The following is a 24,150-nucleotide window of genomic DNA, read 5'->3' on the forward strand; positions in this document are numbered from 1 at the left end:
CATTTGCAGGGGGTGTCGAACAACCTACAGAAAGAACAGCCCTCTTCCTTGCAGGGGCTGGTGATTCTATGGCCAGCGGCCGGCTCTCACCAGGGGCGCGCCCGCACAAGATGCTCGGGCACGCCCCATGGCTACGGAGCTGGCTCCGTCGCCAGCCACCTCCCCCGCCGCCTCCCCTGGTGCCCCTCGCTGCCCCGCTGTCTCCCCTATCCCTGCCCATCTCCCTGAAGTGGAGAGGGCAGAGACCCGCAGCGGCACCGTCCTGAAACTGGGACGCGCAAGCATGTGAGACGCACACGCGTCCCAGTCAGATGGAGCACCTCTGCGCCGGCGGTCACCAGCGGAGACATGCTGGCGATCCCTGGCCAAATAAGAGAGGTGCTCCATCTGTAGCATCAACCTTGTACAAAGCCCTCCACTCTGCAAGTAGTCTCATGTCTACCAGTATAGCCCTGTGCCCATAAGAATAATATATTGGCAAAATAACAGCCTAAGAAAACTTCTCTAATCCTGTCTTCTCACATCTCCCTTGCCCTTTGGCTCTTTCTTGTTTGTAGAGGCTTTTTCTCTACACATGTGAACTCGATGCTATTGTAGAGAAATTGTTGCTATGAAAGACTGAAGTGTAAGTGGTCAGTGGGAATGGTTCAGATCCCAGATGGGATGTAGGTACATCACCGCACATCACGCAGGGCACTGGATGGGCAGCAGATGATTTTTCAGAAATAATTATTGTTAGATTTTGATTAAAATTCCTGTATGTGCAACGATGGGATAAAACATCCCTGAATCATTACCTAACTAGTTAACTAAATAATTATATATAACAAATTAAAAAAAATGTATCTTTCAGTTCACACTGATAAATATTGACAATAAGAAGCACACCCTTGTAATTAAGTGATGGTATGATGATGTCAATGTGTTACTCCGTGCCAATCAACAAACAAGGAAAATTACAAGATCTCCCTCCAGCATTATTTTCAGGTATATAAGGAGGACACTCTCTCTACAGAGAACCAACACTTGTTATTGCTGTTAAGCGCTTGACAAGCCATATTCTCACCATGAAGATTGCCGTGTTCTTCATCGCTATGCTGGGCCTCACCATTGCTGGTGACACAGGTATGTTTGCTTCTTCATCACTAACTAATACATTATACTGTACAACCCATTTTTTTTCCTCCAGAAATGCTTTTCTTTGTGTGGAAAATGGTTTCTTTCAAATTCTTTCCAAATAAAATGTAGAGAGAAAAAGATATAATTGTGCTGCACATCGACATACAGACAGCGCATGGGGGTTACTGCAGTAATGGTGGCTTATTGATCTGTGGGCAGATCTGTGTTACAATGTTACTATGCTGTGAATAACAAACTGCATATATCTCTTATTACCATAAGTACAGTATATAACTGGGATAAATTATTAAATGTAATGTGTTGTTAAAGGTATGCTTTAATACAAATAATGAAAGTTCTGTATATAATTTAAAGAATGTCAAGAAGTTTCTCAACATTTCAAGAGGTTTTTGTTAAATATAAGTTGTAAGATGAAATACTATATGCAGAGGTGTGCTTAGTGATGGGATACTGTATGCAGAGGTGTGCTTAGTGATGGGATACTGTATGCAGATATGTGCTTAGTGATGAAGTACTGTATGCAGAGGTCTGCTTAGTGATGGGATACAGTATGCAGGGGTGTGTTTAGTGCTGGAGTACAGTATGCAGAGGTGTGCTTAGTGATGGGATACTGTATGCAGAGGTGTGTTTAGCGATGGGATACTGTATGCAGATGTGTGCTTAGGGATGAAGTACTGTATGCAGAGGTGTGCTTAGTGATTGGATACTGTATGCAGAGTGTTTAGCAATGGGATACTGTTTGGGATGCAGAGGCAGGGGCATAACTAAAACTTTGTGGGCCCCATAGCAAAATTTTTGTATGGGGCCCCCCTACCCCCACCATTGTCAGAAGAGAGAGGGTGTCAGGAAGAGATGGAATGAGAGAGAAAGTGACAGGGAGTGAGAGGGTGTCATGGAGAGAAAAGGGGGAGAGACAGGGGCAAAATGTAATAGCCTCAGAGTCCAGCAGCCATGGGGAATGCCGGCTGAACTCAGACATTTTTTTAAAGGGTCAATCACTAACAAGGCAAAAACGTCCCTTGTGACATTTTAAGTTTGGCCCACATCCCACACAGCTGCTTAACACTGAAGCTATTACATTTGGCCCAGGGAGTGAGAAAGGATGTCCGAGAGAGAGAGACAGGGACTGAGAGAAGGTTTCAGGTAGAAAAAATGGGATGCAGAAAGAGCAAAAAAAGGAAAGAGACAGGGTGGGGGAGGGGGGTAGAAAAAGGAAAGAGAGTTGAGAGAGTTATAAGGGAGGAAGGAGGGAGGGGACGCGAGGCAGGGGTTTTAAGGGGGAGGCAGAGAGGATGGACAGTAGGGGCTTGAAAAGGTTGTGATGGGGATATTATTCCCCCGATCACCAGCTATCAGTGTCGGGTCTCACCATTCACTGGATCCTGCAGTGGCACTTCTCTTGTATATCGTTAGCCCCTGCTCTTCAGTGCACTGAGGGGCAGATTTATTAAGCTTGGTGAAGTGATAAACGGTCTGTTTTTTATCACCGGCCATTCAGCTCCTACCTGTGAAATTACAGGCTTGGTTTGAAAAATGACAGGTAGAAGCTGATTGGCCGGTGATAAAAAACAGACCCTTTATCACTTCACCGAGCTTAATAAATCTACCCCTGAGTCCCTTGCAAGACATGCAGCCAACTGTCACTCTCCTGTGTGCAGGGGCTCCTGCAAGCAGCTCAGGCAGCCGCCACTCCCCAGCACTAAGTCTCCTGTCTGCTTACAGCTCAAGCAGCCCCTGCTCTCCTGTGCATCGGGTCTTCTGTGTGCAGGGGCTCCTGCAACCGGCTCCAGCATAGGGTCTCCTGTCCATCAGGGGCTCAGGCAGCCTCTGCTCTCCTGGTATTTGTGCCGGGTCTTCTTTGTGCAAGGGCTCCCAGCGTCTCAGCAGGGCCGAAACTAGGGTTTCTGGTGCCCGGGGCAAGACTTACATTTAGTGCCCCCCCCCCCCCAAAGAAAAAAAAATATGGTACTTGTTTCCTAGAACGGCCACAATCGGGGGTAATCGTGTACCTTAACTTAAGGTACACGATTACCCCCGATGGACCCGATTTCCTTTGAAATCAGGTCCATTTTGCCCGCAAAGGCAAAATCGGGTCCATCGCGTCAGTCGGGTGCATTAACATGGCACGCAACGCGACCGACGCAATGTACCCGATTTTGCCATAGGGTTCAATGTTAAAATATTTTTAACATTGTAATGCGGTAAAAAATGGGAAATGGGCCAATATGGGCCATTTCTCATTGTATATGCCCCCCCCCCCATTGTGAACGTCACCCCACTATTGACGCCAACCCAAAGCGTGGCGAGCGGCGGCGGTACGCGTCCTCCGACCTTTTCATACCCCTACTATCCACGTCGGCGTGGAGTTGAGAATATAAAGTGTGGCGAGTGCAGCGAGCCACCGAGCCCGAAGCGTGGCGAGCGCAGCGAGCCCCACGAGGGGACGCGTATGCCTGTGAAGGTATACGCGTCCGCTCGCCACGCTTCGGGCTCAGTGGCTCGCTGCGCTCGCCACACTTTATATTCTCAACTCCACTCCGACGTGGATAGTAGGGGTATGAAAAGGTCGGAGGATGCGTACCGCCGCCCCTCGCGGGCTCGCTACGCTCGCCGTGCTTCGGGTTGGCGTCAATCGTGGGGTGCCATTGAGGGGGTTAAAATTGGGGTCTGGGGAGAATTTTACATTGAATCCAATGTAAAATAGGGTCCCAGGGACCCTATTCACATTTCAATCAATGTAAAATCGGGGCCATCTCGCGTCGGTCGCATCGCATGCGATTTGGTCGCATGCGATCGACTCGATGCGACCGACCCGATCTACATCGGTGTGGCCGTTCTAGGAAACAAGCACCAAAAATATTTATATATATATATATATATATATATATATATTTTTTTTTTTAGAAGCAGGCACACATTTGGCATTTGGTTTATATATATATATATATATATATACTTTATTCTGAAATGAAATATATATTTATAAATTATCCCTCAATTGGTCCACTCGCATCAAGATACATATATACTAGAAACTATAAAAACCCGAAAACAGGGACAGGGCATGTTTTTTTTTTTGGGGGGGGGGGGGGGTTGGTCACATAGTAGTATCAATTCACATTATACTGTAGCACACACCGTAATGCCCAGTACACATTACAGCACACACTGTTATGCCCAGTACACATTCCAGCACACACCGTAATGCCCAGAGCACATTATAACACAAACCGTAATGCCCATTACACATTTTTATTTGGGTAAAAGGTGTCACACACACACATAAGGGGAAGAGGGGATCAGACCAGGGAAATTGGGGCAGATAGGGTCACAGACACAGAGGAAGGGGGTAACAGGGGACAAGGTGTCACACATGGGGGAAGGGGGTACAGGGGGGTCAATCCCTGGGCACTCACCAATTTGTGGGGGGGAGCTGCAGGGTGTCCAGGTAGCCAGTGGATCCAGGGACAGGGCGAAGGGGGTGCCTGCGGCAGGAGGAATCCAGACTGTGCACCCGAGAGGCTCTGGCTGAGCAGCGCGCAAGAGGATTTGGAGGAAGAGATCTGCAGTTCCTCCACGGCGCTGCTGCAGGGGGAGGGAGATGTAGTTTCCCCCATGGTGCCATTGAGGAGACAGGCAGGGCAGGTCCAGCCCCAGCGCGTATCGCTGGGCGCACTGCGTTCATCACAGACACTAGAGGTCAAGCCCACCTCTAGTGTCTATCTTCTTCATGGCGGCGGCCATCTTTGAAGTGGCCGTTGCCATATCCGCTGCTGCTGCCGCTGCTCACACTAGTGCCCCCCTGCCTACAGCGCCCGGTGCGCGTGACCCCCTAGCCCCCCCCCCCCCCTAGTTATGGCCCTGGTCTCAGGCATCCTGGCTCCCCTGCGCGTCTCCTGTCTGCAAGCGGCTGAGGGAGCCGCTGCTGTCCTGTGCGCCAACCTCCTGCCGGGTCTCTGGCGCTGAAGAGGGACACTGGCACAGCCTCTGCCCATGCTTCACAGAGGGTGCCGAGGATGCTGCTGCTCTGGGGCCCCCCAAAGTCCCGGGCCCCATAGCAGCTGCACCCCCTGCACCATCTGTAGTTACACCACTGTGCAGAGGTGTTCTTAGTGATGGGATACTGTATGCAGAAGTGTGCTTAGTATGCAGAAGTGTGCTTAGTGATGGGATACTGAATGCAGAAGTGTGCTTAGTGATGGAATACAGTATGCAGATGTGTATTAGTGATGGTATACTGTACAAATGTGTGCTTAGTGATAGAATACTGTATTCAGAGATGTTCTTAGTGATAGGATACCATATGCAGAAGTGTGCTTAGTGATGGAATGCTATATGCATAGCTGTGCTTAGAGATGGGATGCTGAATGTAGTGGTGTGCTTAGTGATGGAGGACTGGATACAGAGATGTGTTTTGTGATAATGGGGCAGATGTATTAAGCCTTAACGAGATAAATCCAAGGGTGATAAAGAGAGATAAACGTCCAGCCAATCAGCTCCTTACTGACTTTTTTCAAACACAGCCTGTAACATGGCAGTTAGCAGGTGATTGGCTGGACGTTTATCTCTCCTTATCACCCTTGGATTTATCTCTTGTTAAAGCTTAATACATCTGCCCCAGTATTCTGTATGCAGAGGTGTGCTTAGTGATGGGATACTGTACGCAGAAGTGTGTTTATAATGGTGTACTATATGCAGAGGTGTGCTTAGTGATGGATTACTGTATGCAGAGGTGTGTTTTATAATGGGATACTGTATGCAGAGGTGTGCATAGTGATGGAGTACTATATGCAGAGGTGTGCTAAAGATGGAGTACTGTATGCAGAGCTTTACTTAAAGATGGAATACTGTATGCAAACAAATCGGAGTTAGAGATGAAAAACCTTATGCAAAGATGTACTGGGGAGGACAGAGAAAGGGTGTCTTTGGTTGGTGCACCAAAAGAGAATTTAATAATAAAACATTACTTTTATTGGTTTCATTAAAATAGTTGCGAAGATATAAAAAAACACAAAAAACACATAGGACAACATTGAGTGATTTAAAAAGGATATAATATATCCTCACCTAGTGGGACCCCACTTCACTCTGTCCCTAAATAATTTTATAATTTTATAAAGCACGGCGGTTGAAATTTAAGAGTGGAAAAGTTATGTCTGGTATTGACAGTTTTACAGTGTGTATGCTCATCCAGGATGTAACAATTATCAGATACAATGTATATATTCCTGGGGCTCACTATGCAGTTACGATAAGCGCCTGAACACGTGTGTGATCCCGTTTCAGCGCTAGCGCTGGCTGGAGCCGCTAGTTCCACAGCCTGTGTGCTGACCGCAGAGCTGTGTCTGAGGTGTGCCGCCGTGCACTATCTCGCTCTTGCGTGTCAGATCAGACAGGAGTGTACACGGCTCTTGCGCTAGAGTCACTGTACTACAGGGAACCGCGTGCTACGGATACCCTGTGTCACCACGGCCTAAACATATCAAAATACAATCATATGGGGGGAAGGGAAGTTAGGTTTAACACACTAGGTGTGCTGTCAAGCGTACGCTTACGCAAAATCTTGGTCCTGATAAAGGTAAGGGACTTATCACTTGTTAAGTTGTTGAATTCTGCACCTTGAAAACGGGGTTTACCCCCGAAACGTCGGTTACTTTTTCACCTATATTATGAATTTATAAAAGAAAGTTTTTACCACAAGCCTTCGAGTGCCTCCATTGTTTCCTGTATGCGGTGCCCTCAGAAAGTGGAGTATGTAGGTAGGTACGGTGCGGCACTCTCGGCGTAATTAAGACACTCTTACCACACTCTTAAGAGTGTCTTAATTACGCCGAGAGTGCCGCACCGTACCTACATATATATATATATATATATACACACACACACACACACTGTAGATAAGCATCGGATCCTGTCATTTTCCTTAAAGTCCTACATATCCTACATATACAGAAACTTACATACAGGAATAAAAATAATATAAGTAATACTCAAAACTACAGCATTATCTAAATACTCTTATGGTGTTAAAAATCTCATATTTTTACCTTTTTTTACAGATGGTGGCTCAGAATCATCTGAAAAATTCTCACCTGTGTCTGTAAGTTTAAGAAACATCTAATTTTCCTGTTTAGTTCCATGTAGAATCTTGTTGCCACAATTGTTCGTAAACAATATTTCCAAATTAACTTTCTAGAACAAACTATAGAATCCGTTATATACAAATATTCTAGTAATATTTTATTGGGGAGAAATGGTATAGGTGAAGATGAACCAAACCTTCTAAAGAGAACAGTTGGACAAGTTGCTCAAAGCAACCAATTAGCTTAATTTTATAGAATGTACTTGGTAAATAATAGCTAGAATCAGATTTTTTGATTAGCAAGGTTTCATAGGTCTCCCAAACAGAAACCATTATCACGGAAGTTTTCTAAACCATTAAAGATCAGAGCTGGTAATGCACACCAGGGTTCAAGTCTATGTGAATTTGATCATTTACTAATTAAAAGTGGAATTAGGATCAAGGAATATCAGCTCAGAGATTTCCTAGTCTGTATTTAATCTTAGTTCATTACTACCGTGACTATGGCGGTTATTCTGGTTGATTCGCTTGCATGCAAATTTGCATCCTTGCGAGTCAACCAGATCCCGCCTTGTGAATGGTGGTACGCCGGCCCACTATTTGCACGGCCCTTTCCTTCGCACAAGATGCAAATGGATGTTTCACATAGACATCCATTCGCATGCCACTGGGACCCTCCCACATCTTTCGATGTTCGCCGACCATCGAAATATGTGTAAGGTGCACGCATATGTAAGGTTGCTCTGAGCAACCTTACATATACGTGTACGCTCGGGTAAAAGTGGGCGGGCAGCTGACATCCAGTTATGTTTAAATGTTCGAAACAGCCTATACTATAGACCATCTGTACTGTTAAATATTATTACTGTATTCCATACAGTATCCATTGTATAAAAAGACCAATTTGCAGGGCTGTTAGCACTCCTCTAGACTTCCATACTTACTCCAGTGTGCAGCAGAGTGGGAGATTTAGGATCATAGTTGGAAATCCCCCTCTAAAAATCCTGCATTTGCCACTGCTTTTACATACTGTATTTTTCTTTAATATTATAAGCTACTAACAGTAAGTCTTCATACACACTGCACATAGATTGCAGTTCAAGCTCAAACATTTATGTTCAGTATATGTCATTTCAACTTGGCATTGTTTTATCAGGCTCCTAACAAAACAAATCAAATCTAAACAGCAAAACAATAATTATGTGACAATGTGGTGGCACTCAGGAAGAAAAATATGCACTAGGTACTGTACAAAGACTTTGCACCTGGTGGTTGTTACATCCCTTTGAGCAGTGCCAGAACTAGACATTTTGGTACCCTGTGCCAGAAAGGGAATTAGTGCCCCCCCCCCCCCCATACACACACACACACACCTTCCCCATGTCTATAATTCGGAGATGTTTCTTTAGGGGAAGAGACATGGCCACAATAATAATACCAATTCACTTTACCTCACACAGTAGTGTCCGTTGTTCACATTATACCACACTGTAGTGTACATTATTCACATTACATCACACAGTAGTGCCACTTATACACACTGCGTCCGGTAGAGCCCCTTATACCAGGGGTTCCCAATCTTTTTTGATTCACGGCACCCTAGAGAATCAGAATTTTTTTCACGGCACCCCTAGGTCAATTTTTTTTTTATTTGATTGGGTTTATATGCGATTCTTAGTGGCAGTTATGTGGTAAAGGGCAGGATTTGCTTCTGTTTGTACACATTCTATGATTGGCAGCCACCAGCACTGGTTTTGCTCATAAATAATTAACCATTAATAATTTGAGTTGGTCCTGGACCACCAAGCCGCGGCACCCCTGCATGTGTCCCGAGGCACCCCAGGGAGCCACGGCACACAGTTTGGGAACCACTGCCTTATACATATCTTTCTAGGTAAAGCCCCTGTTACAAACATGTTAGCCCCTGTTAGACATAGCGGGGAGGTGGGGGAACGCAGTGGGGACCGGCAACAAGGCAACAGGGACCTGGGGGGGGAGCCCTGTTGTAGGGGGAGGCACGTGGCTGCTGGCGGCTGGTGCGTGGCGAATCCACCGCCAGCTCCTGCAAAGATGACAGCAGCTACATCTGTATAATACTCTCGGTAAAGAAACTATTTCACACATTACATCAGGCAGAGCACCTGTTACATGTTCTGCCAGGCAGAGCTCCATTACTCAGGTAGCTTCCCATTCAGGGGATGTTTGGGAACAAAAATGTGTCCCTGGAAAATTTTCTAGAAGTGGCCTCATGTGGACGGCACCAAAGCAAATGAAGCAAAACCAACACTAAAATAGGCAGAACTAATTCATCACTAAACCTGTGTGGAAGTTGTTGGCATCAATATGCTTGGCAGTCTAGTGCCCCAGACCTTTAAGTTGCTGTGGCAAACCTCCACATTTCAAATAATACCACTGAGGTAATCCCCCTACTAAGACTGAACACAGGCCCCAAAACCTCCTTCAAGCAGACAAAAAACTCCTAACCATAATCCTCCAATATCACAAATATCGCCACCCCTCCGCCAGTGGGGCTCAAAAAACAAAGTATTACACCCCCAGATAGCAGTCTCCCCTAAATGGATATAGATGGATTCTCACTTTAGATGAGTATTTGCAGCATTGGATAATCTGCTTTGTGACCCAGCAAAGGTTGTCTGTGTTGGAAACAGGAGGGGAAAGGGGCCACTACTCTAGGAAGGGTCCACCAGCCTGCTGAGAATCTTTCCTGTGTGGCCAAAATGCAGCTGGTCCCATTACACACGTTAATCCAGGTAGAAAATGAGAGAGGGAGATAGAGAGAGAGAGAGAGAGAGAGAGAGAGAGAGAGAAGGAGAGGAGGGTGTGCAAGTATTACCTGACTCAAGCAGGATGCATTAAGATGCATTAAGATCAAGATGCATTAAGCCACTCTCCCAAATAACTGTGAATTGCAGCACTCGTGCTGCCGAGGGATACTGCAAGTGATGAGAGGAAGGCGGATTTTAAGTTATTGGTGATATGTTGGTCCTATCACCTTCCACCCCCCATACCTCTGTGCTATGTGGAAGGCACTACTCACACACCCCAAGTTACGGCCTTTCCTTTGAGGGTCCTACCCTATATCTGTATATTGATCAGTTCGAAGTGATTACTGTACCCAGTGGAGTAACTATAAATTTAGCTCCCCCTGCCCAAAAAAATTGTGGCGCCCCTCCCCTTCTATAGTAAAACATGACAATGGTGCAGACTGGCTACCTGGGCCACTGTGCGCCGCCATGTGTAGTGCTGCTGCTCCCCAGAAGTGACATGCGCACATGCGGTGTAACAGGGAGAACATCCTGTGCTGTCACCTACGGTACGCAGCGACAGTACACAGCCACCGCCACCCACTACTACTGAGTGACAGCAAACTGTGTATTCATACAGGACAGCAGGTATTTTTCAGTGCGCCCCCAAGACCGCTGGCTCTCCAAAGCCACAGCTGGGGTTGCCACACCATAGTTACGCCACTGACTGTACCTCCAAATATCCCAATTTAGGTGTGACAGCCTCAGAGCAGAAAGATGTGTATGTCAGTCACTGCTGTTTTGTATTGGGATGTGTATTAGAAGTACCTCACACTATATTCTGCAGCAAAATTTGTTCAAAAGTTTGAGGTTGCCCTGATTATCTCTAAAAATAAGTAAAGGTATTGCATTGGTGTAAGGGCTAACTAAGGCAATTGTTCTTTGAGCCCTCAGTGTTACAGTTGTAACATAATAGATTACAGACATTTTACTGTGATTGCTGGATGAGAGGTTGTAATACCAAAGCTTTGTTATGTCACTGGAATGGCTTTAATGTTCACCTGATCAATTTCACTTTATAACTTATAATATTCATTATACAAAATGTAAGTATGCTGTGTTACATTTGACGAATAATAACTTATTGAGGGTTATTCAGACCTGATCGCTGGGCTGCTAAATTGCCCTGCAATCAGACCACCCTGCCAGAGTAAAATCTCACCCTGTACAAGCCTGCAAATGGTTTGCGAAAAATATTTTAGGCTGCAAATGCATTCGCATCTCACTGAATGATGTTATTGCTGGAAGGCCTCCCGTCGGAGCACTACGAGCCGTATTTATGAATAGCCCGGACTAAGGCCCTTATTCTGATCGGTGCGGATTTCTCCGCATGCGGTCGTACCGCCGATAGTTTTGGACTGCGCATGTGCAGAGGTCACTCTGCGCATGTGCAAGCGGTTTCGCCGCACGTATTCTTTACACGCCGCACAGGGGGCGGAGAGGGGCGTGAAGGGCTACTTAGCCTCATTACCCTATGCATACGCCCCGCGTTTCATGGGCGTTCCCATGCAAACGCGGGGCGTATGCATGGTAATGAAGCCGTGACGCTTGTGTAGGGGGCCGGCATCTGACATCGCCGGATGTCAGCTGCCCGCCCCCATACATGATTTCATACGGACAAGTGTCCGTGTGGTCTAGGGTGGCGGGAGCTGGTGGAGCGTGCGGCCCTGCATTCGATGTTCGGCGACCATCGAATGCAGGGGCTGCTCCCAAGATGGAGGAGGCGTATCCCCGTCCACTTTCATGCGGACCGCCACATATCTGCGTACGGACGGAGGTAGCGATCCGTATGGAAGGCGGGGATTCGCCTGCACGGTCCTGGCCGCATATTCTGATCGGGCCGCACCGATCAGAATAAGGGCCTAAGAATTTGATCATGTCCAAATAAACCCATTGTAATAAACATTAATGGTATTTCAATATTATTACTTGTGTTACATCTTCATTGTATGTCACAAAATGATTTATTTCTGAAATTTGCTGATTATACATTTATAACAGGTTACATACTATGGAAATTGATCATAAGAGTGGCCATAGTTTTTTCAAGAGTTACTACAGATATTTATTAACCATTTCTTGATTTGGATGTTTTCACTATACCCTATATATTAATATAATTTTATTTTGTTTCAGTCTGATAATGCCAAAATAATTGCAGCGTTTCTGTCCCAGTATGGACAAGCTCTGGATAAAATGAAGGTAAATATCACTACAGATGAAGTAAAAGAACCATGACAGTAGTTGGTAATTTGCTTATTAGATATTATTTATTATTTTTAAATATAATTATTTTGAAAATGTATTTATCACAAATGTTATTCATCATGTACTCACAACGACTACATAATAGCACAATAGTAAAACCTTTTTAAGACTGCTGCATAAAAGGAACAAAATATGCAACATATATGCTCAAGGCAGCTTACAGATTGCTGTGCCAATGTAACTTACTGCCCATTAGATGTACATTGTGCTACAGCTGGTCAGCCGAAAGCCAAATTGGTAGATGTATGAAGCAGTGATAAGGGGAAAGAAGTGAGCCATAGGAGAAGTGGCCCATGGCAACCAGTCAGTTGCTCTGTATAATTTTATAATAAGCAAAGATGTTACTTCATGGGCCACTTTTCCTCTGGTTCACTTCTCTTCCCTTATCACTGCTTCATCCATCTGACCCAAAGTCTCCTTCACACGCCAAAAGCATTAGATCCTACATGTCATTTGTAACCCTCGTTGCATGCACATGTACAGCATGAATGAAGAATCCCAGTACTTGTTTCCTAACATGGCGCCCATCGCATACCATAAGTCATACAATGATATGCAATGCGATGCGACGCGATGGCCCCCGATGTCATACAATGTTAAAATTGTATACCATTATATATGGCATACAATGCCATACAATGCGATGGTATACGATTTTAAATTGTATAAGCACCCTAATGGGTGCTTTCAATGTTAAATGGCCCCCCTATAAGATTAATAGTTGTATAAGCACCGCAATGGTTGCTTACAATGTTAAAAGCATCCCCACTATCAACGCCAACCCGAAGCGTGGCGAGCACAGCGGTACGCGTCCTCCGACCTTTTCATACCCCCACTATCCACGTCGGCGTGGAGTTGATTTTAGTGCAGCGAGCCACCGAGCCCGAAGCGTGGCGATCGGACGCGGAATACATGTGAAGTAATACGCGTCCGCTCGCCACGCTTCGGGCTCGGTGGCGCGCTGTGCTCGCCACACTATATAAAATCAACTCCACACCGACGTGGAAAATGGGGGTATGAAAGGTCGGAGGACGCGTACCGCCGCCATTCACGGGCTCGGTGCGCTCGCCACGCTTCGGGTTGGCGTTGATATTGGGGGTGGCGTGGGGGTGTATTTCACATTATAATCACCCATTAGGGTGCTTATACAATTTAAAATCGTATAGGGGCTTATACAATTTTTAATCGCATCGCATGCCATATACCCACATGCGATGTGATGCGATGAGATGCCATACAATGTAATATCGTGGGCGCCCTGCTAGGAAACAAGTACCAGAATCCCTAACCGCCCATACATGTGTGTTTAGGAACATTTTAATGGGAGCTTTATGCTTATAAGGCTGGGGCACCAGACCTTTAGTCAGGCCTGTATACACCTAAAAATCATAGAGACATATGTACTGTATTATAGTGGCGCTTATCCCTCGGCTATAATACTTCCTGCCAAGACACATTGACAAGATGTATTAACATCTTACAGACACACAAAGAAAGATCTGGCACCAGCCTAGGAATATCTCCTCTACGATTCTCTTCTCCCTATCATACATACATGTATAAAGAAAAAAGCTTGCCCTCCTTAGGTATTCTTGATAGGAGGTGCTACTCGCTACTATTGTAAAGACCTAGAACACCCAACAAGAAAAATAAGTATTTCTTTGGGTGCACTGAGAATCACATATTAATCAAAATGTAACATTTATTAATATGTATTAAGACCTAAATAACATCTTGGTGAAATACATTAACATTATAGACAGTGAAACAAGAAAGAATAAAAAGTGTTTTAAAATGTAAAAGGCCGCTGTCTGTACAATGTTACTGTATAGAAAAGGGTAAGGCTTAATTAGCCCCTGTATACACAAGTTTTTCTGATCCTAAAGCTCCCATGGCTTATGTGAGAGAAAGAACTGTTACTTGTGCTGTCCATGATCACAGGGTTGTGTCCCCGAAACGTGATGTAGGAATAAAGGATTTGTTCTCAAACTTTATATCTGGCCTTGTGAGTGTACACCTTGTACTTGTACCTGAATCATGGATTTCTAGAAGGTATCTCAGCAAGTAATACCTTTGTAAAGGAGTGCTGGGTCATCATATATAATTTCAGAATTTTAAGTATCCTGTGTGTGTATATGTATGCTATGTGTGTATTTATGCATACAGGCTATGTGTGTGTGTATGTGTGTTCAGGGACAGATTCAGGGCCTAATGGGCCTGGAACTGAAAATGTTCAAGGGCCTATAATAAGAAATGGAGTAGGTGAGGCCAATGACATGTAGGCATGTAAAACCCATACACTATACCCCACACTTGCCGACTTTTGAGCTGCCCTCTCCGGGAGAGGGCAGCTAGCTCTGTTAGGCAGGGGCCATCTCCGGGAGTCAAAAAGAGGCGGTTCAGGGGCGGGGCCACATGCATGCTGTCCTGCCATTTTAGCCCCGCCCCCCCCGCTGTGCAATGCCGGTATTTCAGGCATTGCACTGCTCGGCTAAAATGCCGCGATCGTGGTATTTTACATACGGACACCCCCCCCCCCCCGCCGAGGGACAGATCGCGGGAGATGGAGGGATACGTGGGAGGATTGCCACCCTTTCCGGGGGGCTGGAAGGGGGACCCTCCCGGAATGGTGGGTAACCCTGCTATACCCCCAGTGTCTCCCTAAGTATATAAAAGTACTAAAATTGTGTAAATGTGTAAAATAGGAATGCAATTTTGATACATATGATTTATGGCCAACCATGTGGCCACAACTAGGTCGACACACTGCAAGGTCGACATGGGTCTAGGTTGATATGGGACAAGGATGACAGGTCATTAGGTAGCAACAAGCATTAGGTCGACATGGGCTAGGTCAACAGTCAAAATGTCGACATGTTTTTTTTTACTGTTTTTTGAGCCGACATGTGCCGACAGGCAGTATTTCATGCCTGTATCATCCACTAGGGCATGGCAGGAGAATAAAATAGTGTGCCAAGCGCAGCAAGGCACCATGCCCGAAGCATGGCGAGCACAGCGAGCCATGAAAGGGGATGATGTACACTCAATTGTGGGTCCATGTCGACGGTGTCGACATTCGGGTCAAAAAAAGTGAAAAACCCCATGTTGACCTTTTGACTGTCGACCTAGACCATGTTGACCTAATGCTTCTGGCTACCTAATGACCCGTTGACCTTGTCACATGTCGACCTAAACCCATGTCGACTTAGTGGTGTCAACCTAATGACTGGACCATCTTTAGGTCGACCATGCTGTCATGGTAATGGGCCTATTTTCATGTGGAAGCTGGAGCTGCAGCTCCATCCACCATATTGTTATTCTGGCTCTGCCTGTATATGTATGAGGTGTATGTATTTAAAACAAGGGTGCCTGTAAAAAATGTCTATGGGCCGGATGTAATAGCGTTTGAGTTCGGCGCCCGTGAGGGATGCCAACCGAACTCTGGGGGTTTTTTGGTACTTGTTTCCTCGCACGGCGTCCGTCGTGGTAGATGGCATACCTTAAGTTAAGGTAACTTTAGGTATGTGATCGACTCGATGGATGCGATTTTCTGTCAATTAACTGGCTTTATTGCCGGCAATAAGAAAATCGTGTTGATCGCGTCCATAGCATGCCATTATAATGGCATGCGATGCGACCGACGCGATCAACGCGATTTTACATAGGGCTCAATGTTAAATTAGCTTACAATGGTAAAATCGCGTGGATCGCATGCCATTATAATGGCATGCAATGCGATCGACGCGATCAACGCGATTTTACATAGGGAACAATGGGAAATGGGCCAAATGTTTGATTGTATATGCACCCTCATGGGTTTTAAATATGTGAAATGTCCCCCCATTGTTAACGCCACCCCACTATTGATGCCAACCCGAAGCGTGGCGAGCGCAGCGAGCCCGCGAGGGGCGGCGGTACGCGTCCTCTGACCTTTTCATACCCCCACTATCCACGTCGGCGTGGAGTTGATTTTTAATAAAGTGTGGCGAGCGCAGCGAGCCACCGAGCCCGTAGCGTGGCGAGCGGACACATATACCTGTGAAGATATGCGCGTCCCACACAAGTTATGCGCTCACCACACTTTATAAGGTCAACTCCACGCCGACGTGGATAGTGGGGGTATGAAAAGGTCGGAGGACGCGGACCGACGCCCCTCGTGGGCTCGCTGCGCTCGCCACGCTTCAGGTTGGCGTTCATCGTGGGGTGGTGTTAACAATGGGTGGCATTTCACCCATGAGGGGGGGTATGCAATTAAATTTGGGATTTCGGGGGCTTTTAACATTGGGCACAATGTAAAATCGGGTCTCAGGGACCATTTTCATTGATTCCAATGTAAAAATCGCGTTGATCGCGTCGATCGCATGCGATTTGGTTGCAAGTGATGCGATCGACGCAATTTTTTAGGTCCCGATGCTTGAGATAAAAATCTCTGGAGCCGTGCCAGGAAACAAGTACCGTTTTTTTAAAGGGGCAATCATTTACCAATCAAAACCATGCCTTGTAAATGATTGCCCCTTAAAAATAAATCCTGACACTATTAAATCTAGCCCATAGTCATTGTTAGGAGCTCCCCTTGTCATAAGTACCCCGAGCCACATGGAGCCTTAATCTGGCAATGTGGCTGGCTGGAGATCGGTGTGCACACTTGTATGTGGTGAGGATTTTCAAGTCCATGTCTCCACTCTATATTGTCCACAGTACTTATGGGTAGGGTGGGAGACACCAGTATTCCTATCTTGTAGCAATGTACAGACAGGTAAACGCCATGAAGTCAGGAAACCCAAGAGTCCTCAGGGCCCTCTGGGGTAGTCCGTGCCCAGTGCACTGTATTCGAAGCTCCCACTGACACCTGTTTGCTTGTACTTCTGTTAACCTACTGGTGAGCAAAGCTACTGATAATTATGGAGATGTACGCTGTAAATCCACTGTTGAGCACCATGAAGGGCACAGAAGAGGCGTCGATCTCTAATAATATTTGGCTAATGAAGGAGTCAATTACGTGTTTTGACACGGACATGACTCAAAAGGCAGTGGCTAATAATCTGTACTAATCTCAATCTAGAGGCTCTAGCAGCAATCAGCTCAGGTAAAGAAGTGATTATTCCTAAAAATCAGTCCGAGTTAAAGGGGTTTGACAGTATCACTAATGAGTTTGAAAAAACTCAGGAGCACGAGGTGTGCTCCCCACCACCAGTGCTGTGCCTAAACACGTGCAAAGGAGGCCGTGCGATCGAATGGGTCCGTCTCCCGAAGGAGACAGGGCCCCGTTTTTCCCCTAACCCCTCTCAACCATAAGGCCGAAGAGGGGAAAATAGGGAACGGTGGGTCCTCTTCGCCGAAGCTTAGAGAGACCCTCATTCCTCAACCCCCGGAAGGGTTAGGACGGTGGGTCCTCCGCACCCGAAGGTTTGGAGAGACCCTCAGTAGACTTCCCTCCGCCTTGCGGCTCGGGGTACTTGACAGTATCACTAATACCCCTTGCACAACGTATCCTCAATCTGGGTTATTGTCCATAACCCGGCCCGAGCAAACTGGCAGGGTTAAACTTGGACGTCCCCTGTATAATGGGCGACCCAGGTTTAGAATGAATGCACCGCACCCATGTTGGTGCCGGTTTGGACAATCCCAGGTCTGACCCGGCATTGCGGTCTGAAAGGGGTATAACAGGTTTTTAGCTGCAAAAATTTTGGCAGCGCTATAGGTTTCCCACTTGTCAGGTTTCAATATATTTACATGTTTAAATGATTTGTTTGATTGCTACTGATTTATTATTACACCACAGTGTCCAGGATTACAATGTCAACCATAGTCACATGACAAATAAACTATTACATTTTAAATAAAGGCAATTCATTTCAGCAGGAACCTTTGGAAGTTTTAAATAAAATGCAGTTATAACATGATTCACTGTATAAAATATAAGTCAATAACAAATATGGCATGCAACAAAAGAACATATGCTCTTTATTTTATTTGCAGAATTGCCCACCAGATGAGATGCCAACAAGAATGAACTGTGCAGCTGATCAGCTAATCACTCTTTTGGTAATTGTATACCTTTTGTCTATATAATAGGAGGGAAATACAGACATTTGTAATTATATATATATATATATATATATATTACATATATTATTTTTTTTAACTCTTTATTTTCTAAGAGAATCGATACATAGTATAGTCACATTAGGTACAACAAAGATACCATTCTCTTTTTTTCCATATTAAAACTAGAACAAGTAAAAAAAAAAAGAAACCAGAAGGGTGATGCAGATAGGAAATGAGAGGAAATGAGAGGGAAGAGAGGAAGGGAGGGGGAAAGGGGAGAGACGAGGGAGAAGAGGGACAGGAACAGGTACAAATACATTATGATTCCTTGCATATATAATAGGATATAGATAATACAAAAACAACAAAGGTAAACTCACTGTGATAAAGAGGTGAAGCCCCTAAGGAGTACAAATAACCATTCCATCCATAGAAACACTCTAAGAGCAGGCACAGGTAACAAAATGAGTTGATACGGGAGCCATATGTCGAAGCCAAGGACCCCAGACAATATCAAATTTATAGGGACGATCATGGAGGTAATAGATGATCTTTTCCATTGCAGCTATGGACCAGACATAGTTAGTTAGGGCCAATTCTGTGGGATGGGGGGGGGGGGGGTAGGGGATTTCCAGTTTTTAGCAATTAGGGATTTGCCCGCGGCTAGGATATGGGATAGTAACTTATTCATGGAAGAGTCTAAGTCAGGAAAAGGGCGAGCAAGAAGGAACGACCATGGGTCTAGGGAGAATGGGATACCTGAAATAGATTTCAGGAGCAGGGCTATCCTAGTCCAAAAAGAGGAAATAGAAGGACACGTACACCAAATATGGAAGAGCGTTCCTCTCTGGCCACAATTACGCCAGCACACAGGCGTAGAAGAGGGAAACATTATGGAAAGCCTCATGGGGGTATAGTACCATCTATAGTATAGTTTTTAAGATGTTTCTTTAAGTTGGGTAGAGATAGAGCTTTTAGCTATGCCTTCTCGCACCTCATCCCAACAAGAGTCATTAGGAGGCAGCCCCAGGTCCATCTTCCAATCCCTTTCATGGCAGCTAAGAGAAACAGCAGTTACTTCAATTAACATTGAATAGACCAACGAGATCAGGCCCTTGCGTAGAAGACAATTCAGACATAGAGGGTGACGTTCTATGGGATGAGAGTTTTTCCCACGTCAGTTTTTCGCCCATTATTGCACTTTTTTCAAATTGCATTTTTGCCTTGGATTCGCATATTTAATGAGGTGCGTGTTCCGGCAAGAAAAGTGCGATTGAGTGCGATAATGGGCGAATTTTCGGCATGAAAATGTGCGATTTTTAGGCATGAAAATGTGCGAATTTGAGCTTATGTGTGATTTTGGGTTTGTATTAAAAAAAAAATGGGGTCGGGGGCCCCCCTCCTGAGCATAACCAACCCGGGCTCATTGAGCCGGACCTGGTTTCAAAAATACGGGGGACAAAAAGTGTAGGGGTCCCCCGTATTTCTGAAACCAGCCCCGGACTCTTGGACCGGTCCTGGTTCCAAAAATACGGGGGACAAAAAATCTGGGGGTCCCCCGTATTTTGAAACCAGCACCGGGCTCCAAGAGCCCGCAGTGTCATGCCACAGCCGGGGGACACTTTTTACATAAGGTCCCCCGGCCGTACCATGAGCACCGTGGCTGGTCAGCCTTGGAAGGGGTACCTGGAGGAGTGGGGACCCCCCCAATAAAGGGGTTTCCCCCCCAAGGCTTCATCCGTCCAGGGCTGAAGCCCGGGGCTGTCACCGGCGTCCCTGGCCAGTGGACGCCGGCCTGATGGTGTAAAATCTTTCAATCCTAACATTGCTTTATACAGGAGAACTACAAGTCCCAGCAGACCTCCCCCGCAGGCTGGGACTTGGAGAACCACAAGTCCCAGCATGCGGGGCATTAATGGGCCCGCTGGGACTTGTAGTCCACCTGTAAAAAGAATGTCAAAAGAAAACACACACACAGAAAAGTAAAACTTTATTACATACACACACACACACACACACACACATCTCACTTTTACAAACACATACTCACCGATCCAGGATCCAGCGCTGGTCTCCCTTCTGCTGCAGAGCCGGCTACCCCCGCACTGACAGTGGGGACAACCGGCTGTCTCTGATGCAGCTAACAGCTTCTGTCGCGTTGACACAGGCTGAGAGAGTGATTGGGCGTTGCGTCTCTCCATGGAGACGCATAAGCCGAAGACGCTCTCAGCCTCTGTTGCGCTGGGACAGCGCAACAGAAGCTGTTAGCTCCATCAGAGAAAGACGGTTCAGCCCGCTGATAGTGCGGGCTGACCGGTTCTGCAGCAGAAGGGAGACCAGCGCTGGATCCTGGATCGGTGAGTATGTGGTTGTAAAAGTGAGATGTGTGTGTGTGTATGTAATAAAGTTTTACTTTTCTGTGTGTGTTTATTTTAACATTCTTTTTACAGGTGGACTACAAGTCCCAGCGGGCCCATTAATGCCCCGCATGCTGGGACTTGTTGTTCTCCAAGTCCCAGCCTGTGGGGGAGGTCTGCTGGGACTTGTAGTTCTCCTGTATAAAGCAATGTTAGGATTGAAAGATTTTCCACCATCAGGCCGGCATCCACTGGCCAGGGACGCCGGTGATAGCCCCGGGCTTCAGCCCTGGACGGGTGAAGCCTTGGGGGGGGGACACCTTTATTGGGGGGGTCCCCACTCCTCCAGGTACCCCGTCCTTGGCTGGCCAGCCACGGTGCTCATGGTACGGCCGGGAGACTTATGTAAAAAGTGTCCCCCGGCTGTGGCATGACACTGCGGGCTGTTGGAGCCCGGTGCTGGTTTCAAAATACGGGGGACCCCCATATTTTTTGTCCCCCGTAATTTTGGAACCAGGACCGGTACAAGAGTCCTGGCTGGTTCCAGAAATACGGGGGACCCCTACACTTTTTGTCCCCCGTATTTTTGGAACCAGGTCCGGCTCAATGAGCCCGGGGCTGGTTATGCTCAGGAGGGGGGACCCCCACGCAATTTTTTTCAAGAAAAAAAAACCACACATTTTTTACCACAGAACCATGCACAGATCTCAATGATCTGTGCAGGGTTCAGGACAACTCGCGTATCAGAACCTGGTCTGGCGAATTTAAGACACATTTTCCAAATTTGCATCTCATTAAATATGCACATTTTATACTTTTCAATGGGAAAACATCTGGATGCGAGTTCCGGCGCGAGTTAAAATCGCACTTTATAAAAGTGCGATTTTGCGGCAAAATCTGCGATCCCATAGAATGTCACCTTGAGACTCAAATGGGGTGAGGGTAAGGAGCGTGTCAGACACAGAAGGAAATGCCAGAGCTGGAAATACTTGAAAAATGGAGGAGACAGGGAGGGAAATGAGTGTTTGATATCATCTACAGAAGCCCATGACCCCTGTGCAGTAAGGTCATAAACTACCCGGAGGCCAGCTAGGCTCCATGTTTTGAATAGATGGGGGGGAGTTACCTGGGGGGGGAAGCAGGATTACTCCACAGAGGAGTAAGAGGAGAGCAAGCAGAGGAGACTTTGTAGGTAGAATAAGAAGAATCCCAGATCGCCACATAGAATTTAAGAGATGGCAGGGGGGTAGCCAGCACAGATCTATGAGGCTTGGACAGACCCCATAACGAGGCCAAAGAACGAACCCCCAAATAAGCAGCCTCCAAGTCTAACCAAGAGATAGATTGTGGAGGAGCAAAGATAGCAACCACCTGGCTTAAGTGACTGGCCAGGTAATAAAGCTTTACCAGAGGATAGCCCATACCACCCTTAGATCTAGGCATTTTAAGAGCAGAAAAGGCATTTCTGGGGGTCTTGTCACTCCAAACAAATCTCAGGAGAGCAGAATGGACATCATTATGAACTTTAACTGGGATGTTTATACTGTAGTTAAAGTTTGGAACATATACAGTAGTTGGGGTATCACATTCATTTTAATAGCCACGATCCTGCCCAGCCACAAAATAATAAGCGGTTTCCACCTAGCAAGGTTCTGTTTAAGCTTGGACAGGATTCGAGGAATATTTTTAGAGTACAAAAGGTTGTAATGGGAGGTAATAAATACTCCTAGGTATATAATCTGACGAGCCTGCCAATTAAATGAGTGGGCAGAGCTTAGGATAGACCCTAAGTCAGGAGGCACATGGATGAGCAAATTCACTTTATAACCTGATAGCTCTCCATATTCTAAGATAATATCGGTAAGGACTTGGAGTGAAGTATGAGGGTGGGTAAGGGACAAGAGGACATAGTCAGCAAATAGGGAGACTTTAAACTCTAGAGAGCCAACCTTCACACCAAGGACTTTATCAGAAAGTCTGATCATAGCTGCTAGTGGCTCTATCACTAAAACAAACACTAATGGAGGGAGGGGGCAGCCTTGTCTCGTACCGTTGGTCAGAGGGAAGGAATCTGAGAGGAGCCCATTGGTGAAAACCTTAGCTATAGGGGTGGAGTATAAGGCTGACATTCCAGCAAGGAATTCATCAGATATACCAAAAGCTTGCAAAGTGCTAAATAGAAAGGCAAGGAGATGCTTTCAGATGCCTTCTCAGCGTTTGGAGAAAGAATAAAAGAAGGAAACTGTCTTCTGTTTAGGATTTGGATTAGATCAATCGCTCGCCTAGTATTATCCCTAGCTTGATGACCAGGGATAAACCCTAGCTGGTCATAGTGTACCAGGCCAGGAAGTACCCCATTTAGTCGTGAGGCCAAAATTTTGGCATATAATTTAATATCAGAGTTGAGGAGTGAGATTGGCCTATAGCTAGCACAGTCTTGGGGGTCCTTCCCCTCCTTATGAATCACTACAATTCTAGCCTCAAGCATGGTTTTAGAAAAGAAGGCACCATGAAGTACAGCATTAAACAAAGATCTCAGATGTGGGATCAGCATAGTGGCAATTTTTTTGTAGTAGGCTACTGAGAAACCATCTGGGCCAGGAGCTTTAGAGGTTTTCTGGTCTTTAAGTACAGCACAGATTTCCTCATATTTAATATATAGGTTCAATTGGGCAGATGCCTGGGCAGTTAGTTTAGGCAAACAGGCACGTTGAAGGAAATGTTGTGTCATCAACAGAGGGTTCTGGGCAACCCGTTCAGGATTTTAGGTTGTAAACATTCGAGTAAAAGCCTCGAAATTCCCTACAAATTGTCTCAGGGGAGAAGGAAAGGGCTCCATATCGCGTTTTTATACAGTAGGTAGTATATTATTTTGGGCTAGCTGGGCTCGTAGTCTAGAAGCTACCACTTTGTCACCTTTCTCGTAGAATGTCTGCTTCAGTCATTGTAGAGCCTTGGCTGTATGCTCAGAGAGGAGTAAAGCTACGTCAGATCTAGCTTTGACGAGGAGGTCTAGGTTCTCCTGCGAAGGGGAAGTTTTGTGCTGTCTTTCAAGGACCTGGAGGTTGCTTGTCAAAGTAATAAAATGGGATTCAGTTCACTTTCTATAGTGGGATGCCATAGCAATTAAGTGGCCTCTCATAACGGCTTTATGAGCCTCCCACAGTAAGGGGAGATATATCAGGGGAGGTATTCATTTGGAAGTAGACAGTCAGGTAGGATTTAAGTCAGGATTATGAAGGAGGGAATCATTAATTCTTCAGCTGGAGGGGGAGGGTGGGAGGAAAGATTAGAAAGGTCAGAAAAAATTGGATATTGATCAGACCAAATCATAGGGAGGACGCTATCCTAAATTAATTTGGTACAGAGGTCACGGCTGAGCAGGATCATATCTATTTTGGAGTATACCTTGTGGACTGAAGAGAAAAAA

General features: G+C 46.0%; 1 protein-coding gene across 1 annotated transcript in view; it reads left to right on the forward strand.

Annotated features, from left to right (window-relative positions):
- Positions 1 to 1,013: 1,013 nt before the first annotated feature.
- The window catches only part of LOC146072956 (uncharacterized), a 67,032-nt gene continuing 43,895 nt past the window's right edge, over positions 1,014 to 24,150 (forward strand). Inside the window, exons 1-4 of the mRNA XM_083180127.1 lie at positions 1,014 to 1,125; positions 7,200 to 7,240; positions 12,184 to 12,249; positions 18,295 to 18,360. Coding sequence (XP_083036253.1) covers positions 1,068 to 1,125; positions 7,200 to 7,240; positions 12,184 to 12,249; positions 18,295 to 18,360 — 231 coding nt within the window. The 5' untranslated portion in view covers positions 1,014 to 1,067. The remainder of the gene's footprint in view (positions 1,126 to 7,199; positions 7,241 to 12,183; positions 12,250 to 18,294; positions 18,361 to 24,150) is intronic.

Source organism: Crinia signifera, chromosome 4, assembly GCF_055691185.1.
Source record: "Crinia signifera chromosome 4, ASM5569118v1, whole genome shotgun sequence".
Taxonomy (NCBI): domain Eukaryota; kingdom Metazoa; phylum Chordata; class Amphibia; order Anura; family Myobatrachidae; genus Crinia; species Crinia signifera.